The following is a 22,855-nucleotide window of genomic DNA, read 5'->3' as shown; positions in this document are numbered from 1 at the left end:
CGTTCTTTATGGCAGGTGACCTGATTATTGGGAATGCGCAGGACAATTCATAAGATCATAAGTGAGAGGAGCAGATTTAGGCCATTCGGCCCATCAAGTCTACTCCGCCATTCAATCGTGGCTGATCTATCTCTCCCTCCCAACCCCATCCTCCTGAGCTCTCCACATTCTATTCCTACCTAAATGGTAACCAAAATTGCAGGAAGCATAAGAAATCTGTACATGGCATTTTAAAAAATAAGCATTTCTACAATCTTTACCTGACTGAAAGAGTATGGATAAATCCAGTCTCATATCTGATATTGGATCTGATCAGATTTTGAGGTCACTTGAACTAATTCACTGGAATGTTGCCTTGGAATGGATCCCAAATTATTAGTGCTCACATCATTTTCACCCATAGGCATCTCTCCAGCATACACATTAAACATTTGATTCTGCTGTATTGAACTTTGACAAAAAATGTTAGACTCAAGCCATGCCCACAGTTTTGAATGCTACTGATCAAATACTGCAGTGAATTGTGTGTTAACAAGGCATTTAAGGGACTTGACATTCTGGTTTTATGTTGGGTCATGGAAATGATGTTTCCGAAGCATTATGCTAATAGCATTTTCTGTTACCAAGTCTGTTTAATTAATCTTTGCCATTGTCGCCTTCATTCCCGCAATTGCTTCATTATTAGAGACCTAGAAGCCAGTAAATAATGGTACCTTAGCCCACATGAAATCACTTGCATATTTGTACTTTAACCCACCCCTCCAATATACTACATGTAACTTAAAATGAGTAAGGTAGACGAAAATGATGGAGAAACTCAGCGGGTGAGGCAGCATCTATGGAGCGAAGGAATAGGCAATGTTTCGGGTTGAGACCCTTCTTCGGATTGATGTGAGGGTGGGAAAAAGAAAGGAAGAGGCGGAGACAGTGGGCTGTGGGAGAGCTGGGAAGGGGAGGGGAAGAAGGGAGAAAGTGTTTCAAGTGTTTCATTGTGTTCTTCCCTCTATCATAAGGTCAAGAGTGGTGTGTTTCCTGATGATCAACAATGTGCATTTCCATTTCCAAGGGAGAAAGCAAGGACAACCTGAAATTGGAGAGGTCAATGTTCATACTGCTGGGATGTAAACTACCCTATCGAAATATGAGGTGCTGCTCCTCCAATTTGAGGTGGGACTCACTCTGGCAATGGAGGAGGCCGAGGACAGAAAGGTCGGATTTGGAATGGGAGGGGGAGTTGAAGTGCTGAGCCACCCCGGGAGACCAGGTTGGTTAGTCCAACTGAACGGAGGTGTTGGGCAAAGGGATCGCTAAGCCTGCACTTTGTCTCACCATATTCCTTCTCTCCATAGATCCTGCCTCACCCGCTGAGTTACTCCAGCATTTTTGTCTACTATCAATAAACTACAGTAATTGACCTCTACACTAAGGGAAGAACTTCTACCCATTCCATACAGGGGTCTCATTATTTTATAGATCCTAATTAATTTAATTGTGAGCCTCCTCTCTTCCAAAATAAATATCCTCAGCCCATAACGTAAAAACTGTGAGCTTGTAGTCCTTTCAACATTTTTGCCAATCTCTTCTGAACCCTCCTGAGTGCTGTTGTTGGATTGTGGTGACTCTAGGCTGGGCAGTGGTTTATGGTTTATCGTGGTTAAGTTACTGAATGTGCAATCCAGAAACTTTAACCTAAGGTAGGGAAACATCTTGAGAAATGAGAGCATCTTGTCTAGTTTATGCTTTATCTACCTGTACTGTTATCTTTAGTAAAGTCAAGATACACACAAAAAGCTGGAGTGTCCAAACGGGACAGGCAGCATCTCAGGAGAAATGGAATAGGTGACGTTTCAGGTCGAGACCCTTCTTCAGACTGTCTGATGAAGTGTCTCGACCTGAATTGTCACCTATTCCTGCTGAGTTACTCCAGCTTTTTGTGTCTATCTTTGGTTTAAACCAGCATCTGCAGTTCCTTCCTACACGTCAAGTAAAGTCGAGTTTATTGTCTTATATGACGAGGCAACAGTTTCCCAGGCACACAGACTCAGACAATACACAAATTCTACAAAAATTGCATACAGTAATGCATGGGTAATCGCTCATCCGCGCAGACTTGGAAGGGCTGAAGGGCCTGTTTCCACGCTGTATCTCTAAACTCTAAAGACTGTTTGTGCAACTGGTTCTGACGAGTTTCAAATCAATGGTGATTTGCAGGAACACGCATTGGTTGTGCCATTGAATTTCAACTGTAGTTGGTTAAACTCATATGGGGGATGGTCATTACCTGCCACTTCTGTGGTGTGAGTGTGACTTGCCACGTATCGTCCCATGCCTGAACGTGGCCACATCTTGCTGTGAAGAGGCTTGGGTGGTACCGTTTACAGAGGAGTTGAAACTGGAAATGCACATTGTTGATCATCAGTAAACACACCACTCTTGACCTTATGATAGAGGGAAGAGCACAATGAAACACTTGAAGATGATTGTGCCTGGGACACTGCCTATAGTAGCCCTGGAGTGAAAGCACTGTTCAGCACTTCTTCCACTAACTTGCAGAAGATTGGCTGATGATTAGCAGGATTGACTATCTCCTGCTTTCTGTGGTGCCGATCATTGTCATTGTCAATTCTAGTGATTATACTGGAACAGAGGTGCAGCTTGTCAGGGCCACAGGTCTTTATTACTACACGTGTAGATGTTATCCAGTCCCATAGTCTTTGCCATAACTAGTGCTCTTCTCTGTTCTATGCAGTCATAGTCATACAGTGTGGAAACAGGCCCTTTGGCCCAACTTGCTCAACACATGAACTATTTTGTATTGCAAAAATTGTAGTTCATTTTTGCAATTTCTATCCTTGCACTGTTGGCAGGTAATGGTGACATTACTTTCAAAGTGGTTCAATAGTTCTTTACTATCATATGTACCGATGTACAGTGAAATTCCCTTTTCGCGTACAGTTCAGTAAATTATTACTGCATGTAAACACAATCTCAGATTGTATAACGTGTGTAGAAACAGCCCACTGAGTCCATATACAAGAGTCGCCAGGTTTTGACGGCATTTTCAAACTCCAAGCTGCAGCAAGCCATAAAGGCACATTGCAGCCATCGCCTCCAATTGTCTTGCAAATCGAAGATAGTCACAGAATGCTGGAGTAACTCAGCAAGACAGGCAGCATCTCTGGAGAGAAAAGTGGGTGACGTTTCGGGCTGAGTCCCTTCTTCAGACTTGGTCCCGCAAACCATTGCGAGCAATTTTGTATGGTATTGTGAGCAATTTAGGGCACCATATGTGAAGAAGGATGTGCTGGCTCTGGAGAGGGTCCAGAGGAGGTTTACAAGAACGATCCCAGGAATGAGTGGCTTAACATATGATGAGCGTTTAACGGCACTGGGCCTGTACTCGCTGGAGTTTAGAAAAATGAGGAGGGACCTCATTCAAATGTACAGGACAGTGAAAGGCTTGGATAGAGTGGATGTGAAGAGGATGTGTTCACTAGTGGGAGAGTCTCGGACTAGAGGTCATAGGCTCAGAATTAAAGGGCGTCCCTTTAGGAAGGAGATGAGGCAGCATTTCTTTAGTCAGAGGGTGGTGAATCTGGAACTCATTGCCACAGTGGGCTGTGAAGGCTGTCAATGGATACTTTTAAGCCAGAGATAGATCGATTCTTGATTGGTAAGGGTGTTGGGTTATGGGGAGAAGGCAAAAGAATGGGGTTAAGAGGGAGAGATAGATCAGCCATGATTGAATGGTGGAGTAGACTTGATGGGCTGAATGGCCTAGTTCGGCTCCCATCACTTGTGACCTTATGCCCACGCCAACCAACATGCCCCATCTACACGAGCCACTTATTCAATAGTTTAATTATGCTTTATTTGTCCCATATCCATCTAAACCTCTGCTATCCCTGCACCTGTCCATATGTTTCTTAAACATTGCAATAGTCCCTGCCTCAACTACTACCTCTGGCAGCTCGATCCATACACCCACCACCTTTGTGTAAAAAAGTTGCCCATCAGGTTCCTATTAAATCTTTTCCCTTCACTTGTTCTTGAGTCCCCTACTTTGGTTTAATTTAGTTTAGTTTAGTTTAGAGATACAGAGCGGAAACATGCCATTCAGCCCACTGATTCCACGTTGACCAACGATCCCCGCACATTAACACCATTCTACACTCACTAGGGACAATTTTTACATTTACCAAACCAATTAACCTTCAAACCTGTACGTCTTTTGAGTGTGGGAGGAAACCAAAGCACCCGGATAAAACCCACGCAGGTCACGGGGAGAACGTACAAACTCCGTACAGACAGCACCCGCAGTCGGAATCGAACCTGGGTCTCCGGCGCTGCATTCGCTATAAGGCAGCAACTCTACCACTGCGCCACCATGACTATACTCTGGATAAAAGACTCAGTGTGTTTACCTTATTTATTCTCTCAAGATCTTATGCATCTCTATAGGTTCATCCCTCATCCTCCTGCACTCCAAAAAATAAAATCCTAGCCTGCTCAACCTTTCCCTTTAGCTAAGTCCCTCGAGTCTGGGTTACATCCTGGTAAATCTTTTCTGCATCCTTTCCAGCTAACCATTTTTTTCTTGATGTGGCATGGAGTGAATCAAATTGGCTGGAGACTGGGTGGTGGGATTCTCCGGAGGAGGCCAAGATGGATCATATGTTTGGCACTGCTGTTCTGGCTAAACGAGTCTGCGAATGTAGGAACCTTGTACCCAGTACTCACTTACAGGGTCTTGCCGTCACTGGTAATGGAGATGTTCCTGGAGCCTCCACCACCACCATTATCATCAATAAGACACAAAATGCTGGAGTAACTCGGCGGGTCTGGCAGCATCCATGGACAACATGGATTGGTGACATGTTGGGTCAGGACCCTTCGTCAAACTGAGTTTAGTTTAGTTTATTATTGTCACATGTACTGAGGTATTGTGAAAAGTTTTTTTGTTGCGAAAAACATCACCTATCCATGTTCAGGGATGCTGCCTTCTTCTTCTTCTTTGTGTGGCGTACAAGAGCGGAACTCACTATCAAAACATGGAGGGGACGGGGGACAATTTTTTGGCGGCCACGCGCGCATGCGCACACTCACACACGCGCGCGCGAGGCTTCGGAGGCTCAATCCGGCGCTAAAAGCGGAGATTTTTAAATCGGGATCACAAAAACTTGGGGGTGGAGTTCCCCCACCTCTCAAAACATGGAGGGGACATGTCCCCTCTGGCCCCCCCGGGTTTTCCGCCCCTGGTGGAGTGCACAGCCTAAAGTTGTTGGACAACTTGTTCTATTTGATCTTCTGTTTGTGCACATCGTGTTGATTGCATTAGTTCAAACTGGGCGGACCACGTGAAGGTTGCAATCTTCCGCCCCAGGGATGCTGCCTGACCCACTGATTTACTGAGTTACCCACCCATTGCACATGTCCCATGTGGTCTGTGAAAACACTAAGTTTGCTGTGACACATAACCCTGATCATATGATTTGTTTTTAGATTAATAAATGAACTCAACCTTGTGCATCTGATCTGCTTGCTCTGAAAATGCCTCATGAATATCACATTTCTTTTGGAGGTCAATGTACCATTTACAAGTCAGCAGTTAGTTTGAGCAAGATCAGATAATGCAATGGACTTTGAGCCGCATTAATCATTCTTCCTGCTAAGCCCCTCTAGCACTTAAACCTTTTGTTTCTCTCTGTACCTTATTCTAATAAATGCCTATCTTCTTGTGACACAGAGATCCCACAGAGCATTGTACATTAAGGCTGCATTTACATCATCTGTTTCATACGATTCAAAACCATTTTGAATCAATACCATTTTTAAAATTGTAGTATCCAAATAAAATTGCTCTTATATAGATAGCATCCTTCCTGTTCCCAGGATATTCTAAAGTGGTTCTTAGAAAGTGAAGCTTTTTTGAAATAGAGGGTTGAATGTTAACTCCCCAAAAAAGGATGCATGCAGGATTTTAAATTAGAAACAGTTGGCTTGTACCCAAATTTCTGATTTAGGTCATAAGTGATAGGAGCAGAATTAGGCCACTCGGCCCATCAAGTCTACGCTGCCATTCAATCATGGCTGATCTGTCTCTCCCTCCTAACCCATTCTCAAGCCTTCACCCCGTAATCCATGACGCCCGTACTAATCCATTGACTTGGACTCCACATCCTTCTGTGGCAAAGAATTCCACAGATTCACCACCCTCTGACTAAAGAAATTCCTCCTCATCTCCTTCCTAAAGGAACGTCCTTTAAGTCTGAGGCTATGACCCCTGGTCCTAGGCTCTCCCACTAGTGGAAACATCCTCTCCACATCCGCTCTGTCCAATATTTCATTATTCAGTACATTTCACTGTTTAAGTGGAAATGGGTGAAGAAGGGCCTGTGATAAATCTGCTTTCAGGGAGAAAATTGGTTTAACAAAGCTGCCCGCCATCATTTCAAAAGATATTTTGTTACAGTCACAGGCCCTGTGAAAACTTTTAATTTACCCATGGCAAGATATCTGCTTGCAACATTAGAAGCGTTTGCTCCAGTAATAAGCTACTCAGTAATACATCGTTCTCACAATCATTCCTCCTTCCTCCCATAGTCAGAACAAGTCGAATCATCAATAACACACAAAATGCTGGAGTATCTCAGTGGGTCTGTAGCGTCCATCTGTAGGTGACATGTTGGGTCAGGACCCTACGTCACACTGAGTTTAGTTTATTATTGTCACATGTACTGAGGTATAGTGAAAAACGTTTTTTTTTGCGAAACATCAAGTATCCATGTTCTTCAAGGATGCTGCCTGACCCGCTGACTTACTCTAGCATTTTGTAGATGAAGAAGGGCCTCGACCTGAAACGTCACCCATCCTTTTTCTCCGGAGATGCTGCCTGACCCGCTGAGTTACTACAGCACTTTGTGTCTGTCTCCATTTTCATCGTCACAACTCCCCAATGAAGCAAACTCCGCGTGGAAAATGGAAATATATAGCCCAAACTTTGGAAAAGTATTAAAAAATGATATAGAATGCTCAAGCAACACAGCGGATCAGGCAGCATCCTTGGAATCTGGTCTGTTGCATTAAGAATGATGATGAGCATTTCTTGACTGTAGCACTAAAGGGGCTGTCCCACTTGGGCGACCTAATCCGCGAGTTCTGGCGATTTTGCCCTTGACTCATACTCGCAGCTTGGTCGACACGAGGTCGTAGGAGGTCTTTGTAACTCTCCTTCATGCCCGTGTAGTTGTGGCCTCAGCTAGGTCGCGGCATGTTTTTCAACATGTTGAAAAATGCCCATGAGTAAAAAAAGGTCGCCATGGAAAAAATCGATACTTTTTTTACTTGTAGGTTTAGTCGTAGTAGGTCGTAATAGGTCGGCATGTTAGTCGTAGGTGATCGAGGGTAGTCGAAGGTCATTGTAGATAGTTTTCATCGTAGTCGAAGGAGATCGAAGGAGGTCGTCTTCACTTTCCACTATTCGGTGTCCAATTTTCCAGAAGTTAGTTGTAGCTAGCTTGTAGCTTGTCGAAGGAGGTGTTCAAGATGACATTTTTTTTCAAACTCTCCTAAACTCTTCTAAACTCACCAATTAGGTCACCCAAGTGGGACAGCCTCTTAAGAATAATAAAAGATTCAACCAATGAATGTTAACTTGATTTTCATGACACAAAAATGAATACACAATCAACACAATTTTTTTTTTTAATCCATAATTATTTGGTCTTCCACATGAAATGAGCTTTGATGGACTCCTGTTACTAATCTGCATGTTGTGTGAGTGATACAATAGTCTGATGTGACAATTTGTTTTCATTGTAGAAAGTGGGTTAAATGATCTTTAATGTAGCTGCTGATGGCAATAGGTGAACTTACCTGAATCAAGGAGCTGTAGTGGTCAAGGTAACAGGTCCTAAAAGATAGTAAGAGGCTGTGGTTACATGCTGATTATACGATATCAAATCTGTTTGTATGTCATGCAAATCAAAGCTTTTCATTTTACCTCGGTATATGTGACAATATTCAACACAAACCTAAATAAAAGAGTCTATCCAAAGCGTCACTATTTGTTCTCTCCAAAGATGCTGCCTGTCCTGCTGAGCTACTTCAGCTTTTTGTGTCTCTCTTCCTAATATTACACAGCCAGTTAACTTTGGTAACAGTCTCATTCAGTAGTGCAATGAAACAGCGTTTCTCTACTTGAAGACACAAGGAATTGTAGATGGCAAAATCTTTTGTTGAACACAAAGTACTGGAGTTCCCATTGTGTCAGGGCAGCATCTCTGGAGAACATGGATAGGTGAGGTTTTGGGTTGGGACCTTTCTTCAGACAGATCGTACAGGGAGATGGGGAGGGGAGGCGAAAACTTGAAAAGATAGGTGGTGTGGGACAGAGCCTGGTGGGTGGTAGGTGGATACAGGTGAGGGGGTGGGGGGCAGATGGCTGGAGAAATGTTAGAGATGAAAAAGGGTGACCAAAGGGGACATAAGGGGAACAAAAAGCAATGAAGGAGGAGTGAAATGTGCACAGGCTTTACTTTCACAAATGTACTATTTGTCTCAAAAATAAATCCCACTGTGCCAGTGATAACCATGGTAGCCATGCAGGTGAAAGTATTCAAACTATCCACATAGCCGCCTGCAGAAATGAACCATGTGCATCTTTGCACAACATATTATTTATCACAGCATGAAATATGATTCAGTTTTCGCATCTGATACCAATATTCTTTATTAGAATCAATGACATGAAAAGGACTTGAGGGTGAGGGAATAGAGGGACTGTGGTGATGGAGAATGAATCAAATCATTGGAACCAAAAGTAGAAACACTGAGGTGGATCAGTCAGTCACAGTCACATTTATTTATATAACACATTTAAAAAAACAACTCTCGTTGGCCAAAGTGCTTTACATTTGTTATAAGAATAGTATAAACAAACAAACTACATACATATATACATATAGCCCTCGCTCAGTGGACGACACGAAAGGCTTGGGAGTATAGATAAGATTTTAGTCTTGACTTAAAGGAGTCGATGGAGGGGGCAGTTCTGATGGGAAGGGGGATGCTGTTCCACAGTCTAGGAGCTGCAACCGCAAAGGCGCAGTCGCCTCTAAGCTTATGCCTAGACCGCGGGATATTCAGCAACCCCAAGTCGGCCGATCTGATGGATCAGATAGCGGTCATTACAAAATCGTCAAAATCTTCCAAGAATGATATAGCGCATACTATTGTATATAGTATATAATATAATGCTACTGTATATAATGCATAACATATAGCATGGGCGGCACAGTGTCACAGCGGTAGAGTTTCTGTCTTACAGCACGAGAGTCCTGGATTCGATCCTGACCTCGGGTGCTGTCTGTACGGAGTTTGTGCATTCTCCCTGTGACTGCGTGGGTTTTCTCCAGGTGCTCCGGTTTCCTTCCACACTCCAAAGACATACAGTTTTGTAGGTTTATGGGCTTCAGTTATAAATTGTCTCTTGTGTGCTAGTGTATGGGGATGGCTGGTCGGCGTGGGCCAAAGAGCCTGTTTCTGCCCTGTGTCTCTAAACTAAATATTACCTTTGTTTGTGATACAACCGTGAATTGTGTTACAGTTGTACGGGATGTTGGTGAGGCCGCATTTGGAGTTCTGCGTTCAGTTTTGGTCACCCTGCTACAGGAAGATGTCATTAAGCTGGAGAGAGGGCAGAGGGGATTTACGGCTCAAGGGGCTGAGATATAGGGGGAGCTTGGGTAGGCGAGGAATTTATTTGTTGAAGTACAGGAGGCTGCAGGGTGATCTTATGGAGGTATATAAAATAATGAGGGGAATAGATAGGGTGAATGCACTGTCTTCTACCCAGCGTTGGACAATCAACAACCAGATCACATAGGTTTAAGGTGAGGGACAAGATTTATTAGGAACCTGAGGGCAATCTTTGCATGCAGAGGGCAAAGGGTGTTTGGAACGAGCTGCCAGAGGTGGTAGTTGAGGCTATAACTATAACAGCATTTAAAAAACATGTTCATGGATAGGAAAGATTCAGAGTGATATGGGTCAAACGCAGGCAAATTAGACAAGCTTAGATGGGGCATCTTGTTCAGCAGAGACCAGTTGGGCCGAAGGTAAACACAAAATGCTGGAGTAACTCAGCGGGACAGACAGCATCTCTGGAGAGAAGGAATGGGGGACAGTCTCGACCCGAAACATCGGCCATTCCTTCTCTCCAGAGATGCTGCCTGTTCCGCTGAGTTGCTCCGGCATTTTGTGTCTATCGGCGATTTAAACCAGCATCTGCAGTTCTTTCCTACACAGTTGGGTTGAAGGGCCAGCTTCGATGACTCTATGACATCCCCTTGCCCTCGCTATTTGTTCAGCCTTGTTTACATTTTGTTTCATATCATCGACAAGCCACCTGAAAGATGCCTCTTTGTTCCAGGTTCGTCTACTGATTGCAGAGAAAGGTGTGCCGTGTGATGAACGGGATGTGAGTTTACCATTAACTGAACATAAAGAACCATGGTTTATGCGGCTGAACTTAGGTGAAGAGGTGCCGGTGGTCATCCATGGGGACAATATCGTCAGTGATTACAACCAAATTATTGATTACCTGGAGAAGACCTTTGTGGGAGGTAACGTTTTATTACTCATCAATACATAAGATTACAATACAATAGATAAGCGCATTTAGAGAATAGAGTAAGAAATGTTCTTCTTAAGCCACTAATAGTAAATGCAATAAATATACGAGAATTACTGTGAAGGAAGAAAGAAGATATAGTCACCATTGTAGCTATTGATCCAAAGTGCCCATGCCTGTAGGTTCCTCAGTCGAGAATTCCATAAATTCACAACTCTCTGGGTGAAAACGTTTTTTCTCACCTCAGTCTTAAATTACCTCCCCTTTATTCTAAGACTGTGGCCCCTGGTTCTGGACTCACCCAACAATGGGAACATTTTTCCTGCATCTAGCTTGTCCAGTCCTTTAATAATTTTGTATGTTTCTATAAGATGCCCCCCCCCCCATCCTTCTAAACTCCAGAGAAATGATACAATCGATGCCAGAATCCTGACCCAGAGAGATGGGTGGGAAATGGTGAGAATATTTAACAAACTTGCATTGGACTCTGATTCAAATGGAAATTTTGGGGAGACATAAAGGTCTGGGAATTAATGAGGAGAAGAGAGAACAAAAATTCAGAATGCTTTTCAGAGCATTGGAAATTGAGGGTCATCTGATGGAAGTATACAAGACTATGAGAGGCACAAATAGGGTAGACAGTCAGAATCTTTATCCCAGGCTGGAAATGCCAAAGGTTAGAGGGCATAGCTTTAAGATCAGAGATTCAAAGAGATGCGTTTTTTAATACAGAGAGTGGTGGGTGCCTGGATCGTGTTCCCAGGGGTGGTGGTTGAGGAGGCAGATATAATAGTGGCATTCAAGAAGGTCTCACACAGGCACATAAAAATGCAGGAAATGGAGGGATATGGATCATGTTTAGTCTATTTTAGTTTAGAGATACAACATGGAAACAGGCCCTTCGGCCTATTGAATCCACACTGACCATCAATCACCCATTCACACCAGTTCTGTTATCCCATTTTCTCAACCACTCCCTACACATTAAGGCAATTTGGTAAAACAAGGCTAACTAACCGACAAACCCGCACGTCTTGTGGGATTTGGGAGGAAATTGGAGCACGAGGAGGAAGCCCACGTGGTCACAGGGAGAACGTGCAAACTTCGCACAGATAACACATGAGGTCAGGATCGAACTGGAGTCTCTGGCATGGGAGGCAACAGCTCTACCACTGTGCCACTCTGGGCCGAATGGCCTGTTCCTGTTCTGTACTCTTCTATGGTTAGACGTCACCTAATTTCATGAAATTCAAACAAACAATGAACATTAAAAAATATCGAATTGAACTACCTTCAAAAGAGCAGCGCTCACAGATTTTAGTTCCAACCTCCACTTGGCAAGGCAAAGCCATTGATTTATTTACCTTCTTGAAGATCAGGAAATGACTTCTTTCACCGATATCTGACACCTGAAATACATAGAAATCAATAGATAAAGAAAGAAACGGTAAATGAACCATTAAGTTGAATCTGAATCATGAATTGCTACCGAATATATAAATTAGTTATTTAAAGGAGAACACTATTTAGTGAGTATTTTCATCTAAATTTTTTTTAACTACTTAAAGACAATTGTTTTTGGCTTCAGAATTCAAGAAACCAAAGGGATAAAGAAACTACCATAATCAAAACTAACTACTCAGTTTATCAAAAGTGTTCACTTGAATTATTTGGTACTTTTTTCATCTCCTGGGATATTTTTCTCTTATTAATAGGATAGCAGTAACAGGATCAGTCCGAGTCAGCATGGATTTACCCAGGGGAAATTATGCCTGACTAATCTTCTGGAATTTTTTGAGGATGTAACTAGAAAAATGGACAAGGGAGAGCCAGTGGATGTAGTGTACCTGGACTTTCAGAAAGCATTTGATAAGGCCCCACATAGGAGATTAGTGGGCAAAATTAAAGCACATGGTATTGGAGGTAGGATACTGACATGGATAGAAAATTGGTTGGCAGACAAGAAACAGAGAATAGGGACTAACGGGTCCCTTTCAGAATGGCAGGCAGTGACTAGTGGGGTACCGCAAGGCTCGCCGCTGGGACCACAGCTATTTACAATATACATCAATGATTTAGATGAAGGGATTCAAAGTAACATTAGCAAATTTGCAGATGACACAAAGCTGGTTGGCAGTGTGAACTGTGAGGAGGATGCTATGAGGATGCAGGGTGACTTGGACAGGTTGGGTGACTGGGCAGATGCTTGGCAGATGCAGTTTAATGTGGATAAATGTGTGGTTAACCACTTTGGTGGCAAAAAACAGGAAGGCAGATTATTATCTGAATGGTATCAAATTGGGAAAAGGGGAAATACAACGAGATCTGGGGGTCCTTGTTCATCAGTCACTGAAAGTAAGCGTGCAGGTACAGCAGGTAGTGAATAAAGCGAATGGCATGTTGGCCTTCATAACAAGAGGAGTTGAGTATAGGAGCAAAGAGGCCCTTCTGCAGTTGTACAGGGCCCTAGTGAGAACACACCTGGAGTATTGTGTGCAGTTTTGGTCGCCAAATTTGAGGAAGGACATTCTTGCTATTGAGGGAGTGCAGCGTTGGTTCACAATGTTAATTTCGGGGATGGCGGGACTGTCATATGTTGATAGAATAGAGCGGCTGGCCTTGTATACACTGGAATTTAGAAGGATAAGAGGCGATCTCATTGAAACATGTAAGATTATTAAGGGATTGGACACGTTAGAGGCAGGAAACATGTTCCCGATGTTGGGGCAGTCCAGAACCAGGGGCCACAGTTTAAGAATAAGGGGTAGGTCATTTAGAACGGAGATGAGGAAAAGCTTTTTCACCCAGAGAGTTGTGCATCTGTGGAATTCTCTGCCTCAGAAGGCACTGGAGGCCAATTCTCTGGATGCTTTCAAGAGAGAGTTAGATAGAGCTCTTAAAGATAGCGGAGTCAGGAGATACGGTGAGAAGGCAGGAAAAGGGTACTGAATGTGGACGATCAGCCATGATCACAGTGAATGGTGGTGCTGGCTCGAAGGACCGAATGGCCTATTCCTGCACCTATTGTCTATTGTCTATTGTATGTTGTTCAAGGTTGATATAGAAGGTTATTTTTTCTAGTTTTAGTGAGAAAAGGTGGCCTGAGAAAAGGATTGCTTTGAATAATGGATGTGGTGTAGATTATAAAACAACATAATTTCAAGGTCGAAACAAGGAACTGCAGACTCTGCAGACAAAATATACAAATTGCTGGAGTTACCAGCGGGTCAGTCAGCATCTCTGGAGAACATGGATAGGTGACATTTCGGGTCGGGTCTGAAGAAGGGTTCCGACCCGAAATGTCATCTATCAATGTTCTCCAGAGATGCTGCCTGACCCGCCGATTACTCCAGTACTTTGTGAATTTTCAAGGTCAAACCTCTAGTTCCAAGGATCCTCTTGCAAGCTGCAGCTTCATAATCAACCTCATTCATCTGACTTCCTCTCCAATCTCTAGTCTTCAGATCCAACCTCTTCAGTCGTTTCCCCTACAATTCTTGAATCTGGGTTTGATTCCAAATCCTGTCTTGATCCAAACATTGCCTTTGACCTTGACCTGAACCCGGCTGCTGGATATTGGTTGTCCATTGACCCAAACTTGTATCTCTCTTTATGTTTCGCTCCAGGTGAGGAGAAAACAGCAGAAAGATATTTATCCAGTGTCCACAGCCACACCAAAATCTGAACTTTGTTGCAATGTTCCCAGCGACTAGAATTCTTCCCCATTCTCACTGAAGAAGGTTCCTGACCCGAAACATCACCGATCCATGCACTCTAGAGATGCTGCTTGACCCGCTGAGTTACTCCAGCATTTTATGTACATTTATCAATGCTGACGTGTAGAAAGTGATAACATTACCATTTTCACATTTGGTAATGGAGGCAGATGTAAAAGGCTTTTAGACAGGCACATGGAAGTGCAGGGAATAGAGGGATATGGATTATGTCCGGCAGATGAGATCAGTTTAACTTGGCATCGTGTTCGACACAGACATTGTGGGTCGAAGGGCCCGTTACTGTGCTATACTGCTCGATGTTCTATGTTCTATATACTCTCAGCTGATGCCGTTTTGCATCAATCGAGATGATGAAGCCAGCAGCTTCTAAGGCCTACAACTATAAATGGGCTTCATATGGTTGGAGGAAAGTAAATGGTTATGGTACCCATTTCCGGTGAAAGCAGTGGAATTATATATTTGGCATCAACCCCAATATTTAAACATCAATTCACTTTCTGCTATAAAAATACAATCTATGGGCAGGAAGGAACAGCGGATGCTTGTTTAAACCGAAGATAGACACAAAATGCAGGAGTAACTCAGCGGGACAGGCAGCATCTCCGGAGAGAAGGAATGGGTGACGTTTCAGGTCAAGACCCTTCTTCAGACTGAAGCTCCATGCTGTTACTGTTGCTGTTATTCCAGCATTCTGTGTCTATCTTCGGCACAATCTATGGGCAGTTGTGATGTATGGACCACAATGTTACGGGTGGAGAATTTCCTGAACATTAATGTAATGTTCTTGTGCATCAACTTGGACTATGATTGAACCCAGACCCCCATGCTAAATTCATATCAACATCTAACTTGCTGCCCATGTACTTTTAAATCTTTGAGAATATCCTGACTGTCAGATAATAACATGTTTTCAAGGGAGAGTTAGATTTAGTTCTTAGGGATAACGGAATCAATGGATATGGGGAAAAAGCTGTCATGATCAGCCATGATCATATTGAATGGCGATGCTAGCTTGAAGGGCCGAATGGCCTACTCCTGCAGCTATTTTCTATGTTTCTATAACTGGAGACACTGGCTGTTGCTGGAATCTTGAGCAAAACATAAAATGCAGGAGTAACTCCGCAGGTCAGGCAGCATCTGTGGAGGGAATGGATAGGCAACGTTTCAGGTCAGCACCCATCTTCAGATGGATTTTTAGATTTTTGTTTAATTTAGTTTAAAGATACAGAGCGAAAACACGTCATTTGGCCGACCGAGTCCACACCCATCAGCGATCCCTGCACACTAACGCTATTCCACACACACTAAGGGACAATTTACATTAATACCAAGCCAATTAACCTACAAAACGTACGTCTTTGGAGTGTGGGAAGAACGAAGATCTCGGAGAAGATCCACTCGGTCACGGGGAGAACATACAAACTCCGTACACCCGTAGTCAGGATCACAGCCAAGTCTCTGGTGCTGCAAGGCAGCAAATCTACTGCTGCGCTGCCCAAAGATTGTAGTAGAGGTAAGGCAGGAAAAGAGGTGGGGGCGGGACATAACCTGGCAAGTGATAGGTGGATACAGGCAAGAGTCTATTGGTAACTGGAATTGTTTTAGTCTGGATTCCAGGGAACCATCGTCTGTGGGGTTTAAGACAAGTACATAAGATCTTCTGAGATTTAATTGAATGGAGAAGCAAGCATTAGTTCATAATTCTTAGGTGCTAAAGTAGACCATCTGGGCCATTGAGTCAACCAGGGCTGATCTATCTTACCCTCTCAACCCCATTCACAACCCTATTCTCCTCAAAACCAAGCAAGAAGTTCTGAATGTCTCACTCCAGCTGCCAACCCTAATGCTCTTATGACAAAATTATATAAGTGTTTCTTTACCTAGTGCCAGGGTCTGGCAGTGTAGTCAGCATGAAAGAGACCCGATGGACATTGGGCGCCAATAACACTTTGGGACTTTAGTACAATTTTTTACTAAAGCATCACAAGCATAATAATGTTCTTTTTTTTTAATATCCATTCATTTATTCCGTTTCGGTGCCAAATTGCTTTATGTTTCAATATTTTATAATTTCAGAAAAGTTTTGCCACCTAATCATATTAAGTAGCCATAAAAACTTTTTTTAAATTCTGCTCCATTGCCAATTGGAAAGTAATTGGTGGGAGAAGTGTAACACCTGCAAGACTATTCGCATAATCAACTCATTAGATATTATGATAAAATATAGGAAATATAATCACAGCAAATAAATACCATGTCTAGGTAGTTAATGAATATTCAATAAAATGATCATGGCTATAACTGGGATTTTCTACCACCATATATCAAGTCAATATATTTATTTTTCTTTTGGCGGTATTTTCAGTATTTTTAGTATCGTATGCCAACAGGCCCTTCGGCCCACCGAGTCCACACTACCCTTCAATCACCCCGTACACACTATTCTATGTTATCCCACTTTTTCATCCACTCCCTACACAGTAGAGGCAATTTACAGAGACCAAATAACCAACAAAATTATGGGAGGAAACCACAACACCCAGAGAAAACCCACTCATTCACAGGGAGAAGGTGCAAACTCCGTACTGACAGCACCCGAGGTCAGGATCGATGTTGGGTCTCTGTGAGGCAGTAGCTTTACCAGCTGTGCCACTGGGCCTCCCTGCCAATTCTGTCCCAAATATCCAGGAACTCCCCCTGGTTCTCATACTACCACCTACACTGGGGGCAATTTACAGCAGTCAAAACCAAAGTTGCATCCTTAAGTTATTAAGCATCCATGCACCATACTATGCACAGCAATTTCCAGGTCAAGAAATCAATTAAAAAAGTGCACAATAATATTGATACAACATACAATAGGTCAAGTAAAAAAAATGTGGCAACAATATGTTAAAAGTATTTTTCTACACTGATGAATAATTGCTAATTGCAAACAGTTGCTAATTGCAAACTATTTACTGATAAAAGATAGTCACAATCGATATATTTTAATATCTATTGATCAGTGTAGTTATAAGATGGGAAATAGACCTAGGTATTTAAGTGTAGATACATATACAGTAGATTGTATAAACCTAATTTTGTTAACAGCGTTATCGACAATGGGTGCAGGAGTAGGCCATTTGGCCCTTCGAGCTACTGAGGATTTCTCCGGGATCATCCCCAATCAGTACCCCTTTCCTGCCTTCTCCCCATATCCCCTGACTCTGCTATTTTTAAGAGCCCTATCTAGCTCTCTCTCGAAAGCATCTAGAGAACCTGCCTCCACCACCCTCTGAGGCAGAGAATTCCACAGACTCACCACTTTCTGTGAGAAAATGTGTTTCCTCGTCTCCATTCTAAACTCCAGAGTGTACAAGCCCAGCCGCTCCATTCTCTCAGCATATGACAGTCCCGCCATCCCAGGAATTAACCTTGTAAACCTACGCTGCATTCCCTCAATAGCAAGAATGGCCTTCCTCAAATTAGGGGACCAAAACTGCACACAATACTCCAAGTGTGGTCTCACTAGGGCTCTGTACAACTGCAGAAGGACCTCTTTGCTCCTATATTCGATTCCTCGTGTTATAAAGGCCAACATGCCATTCAGTGTATTATCTTCAAGACCTGTAATGGACAACTCAATACATGTTGCAGATATATTCAAATGCATTATTATGATTATGAAGTATTGCTGCCAATTCTAAAGCATGCAAACCGCAGATGATTAACCAAGGAATAGGGAAAAAATCATAAGTTTATTGCAGGACTTTGTTAAGGTTGCCTTAGAAACTATAAATGTAATTTGACCTTTAAGAAAACCATAGAAGCATGTATTAATTTATAAATTCTGGAAACTGCTTGGGATTTCGGGGGATGGCTGATTTGACTTCTGTGTGTGGGTGTTAATTTTGTGAAATCTTTATAGGTGTTCTAGGTTGTTATTAAAATATTTTTTATGTGTGGGTGTATTTTTTAAATACAATTCTTTGATTGAAATGGTCAGAATAATTACATAGTTATAAAGTTTAGTAATTAAATAATCCTAATTAAAGAGTAGAGCTATGGTCATTTTTGGCAATGCATGATTTATGTTTTTATCACTTCAGAAAACTACCCAAGGTTAATTCCAGAAACGGGAAGCCTTATTTATCCCAAAATGCAACACTTTAAAGACCTGCTCGATTCACTTCCAATGGACGCCTACACTCATGGCTGCATTCTTCATCCTGAACTGACCACGGAATCCATGATCCCAAAGTATGCCACAGCTGAAATCCGCAGTAAGTCAATGCACAAACACTTGAGCAGGACGGAGTTTCAAGTACAAATACCTAGACGTTGTAGTGTTACGTGGGCAATTGACAATCATTGGTGCAAGTGTTAATTTCAATAGACAATGGACAATAGGCGATAGGTGCAGGAGTAGGCCATTTGGCCCCTTCGAGCCAGCACTGTGATCATGGCTGATCATCCACAATCAGTACCCCGTTCCTGGCTTCTCCCCATAACCCCTGACTCCGCTATCCTTAAGAGCTCTATTTAATTCTCTCTTGAAAGCATCCAGGGAATTGACCTCCACTGTCTTCTGAGGTAGCGAATTCCACAGATTTATCCCTGTTCTAAGTGGCTACCCCTTATTCATAAACGGTCGTCCCTGGTTTTGGACTCCCCCAATATCGGGAACATGTTTCCTGCCTCTAGCGTGTCCAATCCCTTAATATGTTTCAATAAGATTCCCTCTCATCCTTCTAAATTCCAGAGTATACAAACCCAGCCACTCCATTCTATCCACATATGACAGTCCGGCCACCCCGGGAATCAACCTCGTGAACCTACGCTGCATTCCCTCAATAGTTTCAAAGTTGGTTAAAATAAATTAGGGGGCTGCATGGTGGTGCGGTGGTAAGTTGCTGCCTTACAACATCAGAGACCCAGGTTCGGTCCTGACAACGGGCGCTGTCTGTAGGGAGTTTGTACGTTCTCCCCGTGACCGTGTGGGTTTTCCCCGGGTGCTCAGGTTTCCTCCCGTCAATATTAACGAAGCCAATGAACTTACAAATCTGAACGTCTTTGGAGTGTGGGAGGAAACCAGTGCACCCGGGGCAAACCCACGCAGTCACGGGGAGAACGTACAAATTCTGTACAGACAGCACCCGTAGTCAGGATCGAACCTGGGTCTCTGGCGCGGTAAAGGCCTGTCCCACTGTACGAGGTAATTCAAGAGGTCTCCCGAGTTGTCCCCCGATTCGAACTCGAAGAATGTCCGTGGTAGGAGTTCATGGATGTCTTGTAGCAGCTCGTAATGCTACCGGTAGGTACTCGGGAAATCCGGTAAATTCGTGACGTTTTTTCAACACTGTGAAAAATGTCCAAGAGTAAAAAAATACATGTGATGAAAAAAATTGTTACTTTTTACTCGTGCGAGCCGCTACGAGACATCCACGAACTCCCACGGACCCGCTACCCTCCCTCTATCGTATTGTATCATATCTATATTGGGGAAACTGAACCAGTCTGAGGAAGGGTCTCGACCCAAAACGTCACCTGTTCCTTTTCTCCAGAGATGCTGCCGGACTCACTGAGTTACACCAGCATTTTGTGTCTATCTTAGGGGTAATTGAAATCCCATCTGCTATAAACCTTATTCCTCTTACACCTGATCAAGCTCTGAATTGGGATATTTTGCCTGCCTTAATGTATATTAAAGGTTGATATCTGAGCATGTTGATTTGTGATATTAGGTTATCTATTATACATCAGCAATATTCATACTGATGACCTAAGTGAATAGATCAAAATGTACTTAAGTTAACCTTCAACAAAAACTGAAGACCCGAAACAGTTCTGAAATCATGACTCTAGCACTTGATGTGTGCATGGATTTCCATGCACATATATGTACATAGTCCAAGCAAATGTTAAAAGAAATGGTCATATTTCCATAATTTAACCATAAAGCATAATTTGACAAGAATAAGTCCGAGAATAATACTTTGTTCTGGGAACATTGCACAGTCAAATTTGAACTTTAGTTATGCTGCAATATTCTGCGTGTATTAAAAGAACAGATGTGACAAGGAGATAAAGAGACGAGATGTCCAGTTGTTAATAGAGCCATTGAATATCACAACGGGCTATTCTTAAAAACAGTGGGGCACAAATTAAAATAAGGAAGGAACTGCAGATGCTGGTTTAAAGCAAAGATAGACACAAAAAGCTGGAGTAACTCAGCGGGTCAGACAACATCTCTGGAGAAAAGGAATCGGTGACGTTTTGGGTTGAGACCCTTCCTCAGTATCCATGTATTCAGTAACCATGGTAGATGAAGCATTTAGCCGGAATCCAATGGACTTGTTCAGATGGACATAGAAGATCTCTTGGTGCTAGTCAAAAATGGGCAGGGATGTTACTTCATACTGTTCGCCACCGTTTCTTCTGTAAAAACATCATCACTTCAAATTAATTGGTCATTGTCTCCTGGAGGCTGTAGGAATTGTCTGTGTCTATCACAAAGTCATTACTGCATAGTGTCTTTTTAAAACATTTGTAACATATCATTTGGAAAAAAATACTGTAGTAGTTAAAGCCTGAAGAAGGATCCCAACCCAAAGCGTCACCTATCCATTTTCTCCAGAGATATCGCCCGACCTGCTGAGTTACTCCGTCCTTTTGCGTCTACCCTGCCTTTATAGTTCTTGTCTATAACAAGATGCCATTCTGGAAAGAATCCCGTTTGCAAAGATGCAATTTGAGATATGTCTGTCTCTCTCCCACGACCTAATCATAATTTAAATTCACGTGCTGTTGATAATTGTGACATTCTCAGTCCTCCTGTTTGCCTCTGTGCCCCACTGCCAAGGATGCTAATCCATTACAATGTGAAAATTGTCTTCATCTTTTTTTTCGATAGTCCTATTGATTTCTATTTCTCATTTGGACTTCTTTCCTCCTGGGATTTTCTAGCAGAATGAACATTTCCCCTGTGCTGGGCTGCTTGCCAACAAACCCAGTGCACTGCCAACTCCTCCCCATCAATCTTCTTCGATGTCCAGTTGTTCCGGACAGCCCTTGAATATCCCAAATGGGCTATTCTTAACAACAGGGCAGCACAAGATAAAAGTGACCATGCTAGATCACACATGAAACCAGAATCTAATGTACTTGTTCAGATGGACAGAGAAGATCTTTTGGTGCTAGTCAAAGCCGAGAGAGAAATGACTTCTGTAAAAATATCATCTTTACAAATGAATTGGTCAGAGAGCGGTCCTGAGCTACTATCCACCTCATTGGAGACGCTCGGACTATCTTTAATCAGACTTTACTGGACTTTATCTAGCACTAAACATTATTCCTTTTATCATATATCTGTACACTGTTTAGTCTTGCCGCTGACTGGTTAGCACGCAACAAAAGCTTTTCATTGTACCTTGATACACGTGACAATAAACTAAACTCAACTAAACGCATGGTGGAAATTGACTGTCTCATCCACCTACATCATTTTTGTCAGATTCCAGTGAAATGACGTCACACAATAATCTCAACCTACTTGTGTTTATTCCCATTGATCTTTCCAATTCACCACCACCATACAAGGACAGAGGAATCTCTCCTGTCTTCAGCATCATGCCTCTTTACTTAATCATTTGTGGAAGTTTTTAGCAGAGTGTCTCCACTGTTGGCTAAAATGTTCTGATGAACATATTTGTTAAATATTTTAGATGGTCACTTCTTCTGGGATTTGATGATAATCTAACAATCTATTTCTGAAGCATAATGATAACGACTAGTTTTCTCATGGTTCCTTGAGGTTAATTGAACTTGTTTCAACAGAAATGTTCTCAAGATATTTGCATGTCGAGATGAATCAGTTAAAATGACACATCTTTTCCTATTCTTCGAGCCACCCACAGGGTGTGTTCCAAAACTGAGACAGCTAACAGCAGCCGGCCTGTTTCATATGCCTTCTTCAAAATTCACGTCAGGGTCAAGTTCTTATTATCATTGGCATCAGATTAATCTCTGTTCCAGCCTCCTCTCCCATTCATTGGAATCTAAATATATTTTCTGCTTAGTTATTAGAGTCACCATTGTTAAAAATAGATATAACATTCCAAGTTGGGAGGTTAGAAATGCTTGCTTAATGTAAATATTACCCATTTTCCCATCAGATTCATTCTTTAACCAGGCAGTTAGAGTCGTAGAGGCATACAGCACGGAAACAGGACCTTCCCTTTCCCATGAAGGGACTATTTACACTTCCCTTCCCATGGAGGCAACACGGTGGTGCAGCGGTAGAGTTGCTGCCTTACCGTGCTAGAGACCCGAGTTTGATCCTGACTACGGGTGCTGTCTGTACGGAGTTTGTAACATTCTCCCCGTGACCGCATGGATTTTCTTCGGGTGCTCTAGATTCCTCCCACACTCCATAGACGTACAGGTTTGTAGGTTAATTGGCTTGGTTTAATTATAAATTGTCCCTAGTATATGTAGGATAGTG

At 42.7% G+C, this 22,855-nt stretch overlaps 1 protein-coding gene across 2 annotated transcripts in view; it reads left to right on the top strand.

Annotated features, from left to right (window-relative positions):
* The window catches only part of gdap1l1 (ganglioside induced differentiation associated protein 1-like 1), a 58,651-nt gene that overhangs the window by 25,935 nt on the left and 9,861 nt on the right, over positions 1-22,855 (top strand). For both annotated transcript variants that reach the window (XM_055652538.1, XM_055652537.1), the window contains exons 2-3: positions 10,433-10,625; positions 18,462-18,635. In XM_055652538.1, coding sequence (XP_055508513.1) covers positions 10,520-10,625; positions 18,462-18,635 — 280 coding nt within the window. In that variant the 5' untranslated portion in view covers positions 10,433-10,519. The remainder of the gene's footprint in view (positions 1-10,432; positions 10,626-18,461; positions 18,636-22,855) is intronic.

Source organism: Leucoraja erinacea, chromosome 21 (assembly GCF_028641065.1).
Source record: "Leucoraja erinacea ecotype New England chromosome 21, Leri_hhj_1, whole genome shotgun sequence".
Classification (NCBI taxonomy): Eukaryota; Metazoa; Chordata; class Chondrichthyes; order Rajiformes; family Rajidae; genus Leucoraja; species Leucoraja erinaceus.
This window is presented reverse-complemented; position numbering and strand designations above follow the sequence as displayed.